Here is a 741-nt window from a genome sequence, read left to right as displayed (position 1 = left end):
CGGGGGGGTCTCGTGGGGCTCCAGGGGGAGCGCTTCGATCTCGAGGACGAAGAGCTCTGGCGGGGGGCTCTGCTCGTCCCCTTCCTTCGGCCTCGGGGCCTCCTCTTCCTCAGCCGGGGGGGGATCTGGGGGGACAAGGGGTCATGGCCACGTCCCTAGATCCTTGTCCCCATGTCCCCAGCCCCACGTCCCCCGCTGCCACCTACCCTGCACGGCGGCCACTTCGTCCTCGGCCTTCGCGGTGCTGTTGGTCGTCTCCTCCTCCTCCTCCTCCTCCTCTTCTTCCTCCTCCTCTTCCTCCTCTTTTGCCGGTGCGGCGTCAGAGTCGTCCTCTTCCTCCTCTTCTTCCTCCTCTTCTTCTTCCTCTTCTTCTTCCTCCTCCTCCGACTCCTCCTCGTCGGATTCCTCCCCCTCCTCCTCCTCTTCCTCCTCCTCCTCTTCCTCGGGGCTCTTCCTGGTGCTGCCCCGTGGGCTCTGTGGGGTGGGAAGAGGGGGTCGTCCCCGTCCCCACCTCATCTCCATCCCGTGCACCTCCATCCCTATCCCACCCCCCTCCCAACCCCAAATTCCCATTCCCCATCCCATTTTAATCCCAATTCTCCACTCCCATTTCTCATCCCCATTCCTCGTCCCATTCCTCCTCTCCCATTCCCCAACCCCATCCAATTTCCCATTTCCCATCCCATTTTCTCATCCCCATCCCGTTCCCCAACCCCATCCCCCATCCCATTTCCAATCCCT

The 741-nt window shown here is 62.6% G+C and overlaps 1 protein-coding gene across 1 annotated transcript; it reads right to left on the bottom strand.

Moving 5' to 3' along the window:
• Window positions 1–6: 6 nt before the first annotated feature.
• On the bottom strand, window positions 7–537 carry LOC110391855 (glutamic acid-rich protein-like; the record flags this gene model as incomplete). Its single annotated transcript, XM_021383801.1, has 2 exons — window positions 207–537; window positions 7–125 (listed from the first exon to the last, which is right to left on the bottom strand). Coding segments are annotated over exons 1-2 (450 nt in total), but the record flags the coding sequence as incomplete, so codon positions are not given.
• Between the last annotated feature and the right edge of the window lie 204 nt (window positions 538–741).

Source organism: Numida meleagris, unplaced genomic scaffold (assembly GCF_002078875.1).
Source record: "Numida meleagris isolate 19003 breed g44 Domestic line unplaced genomic scaffold, NumMel1.0 unplaced_Scaffold557, whole genome shotgun sequence".
Classification (NCBI taxonomy): domain Eukaryota; kingdom Metazoa; phylum Chordata; class Aves; order Galliformes; family Numididae; genus Numida; species Numida meleagris.
This window is presented reverse-complemented; position numbering and strand designations above follow the sequence as displayed.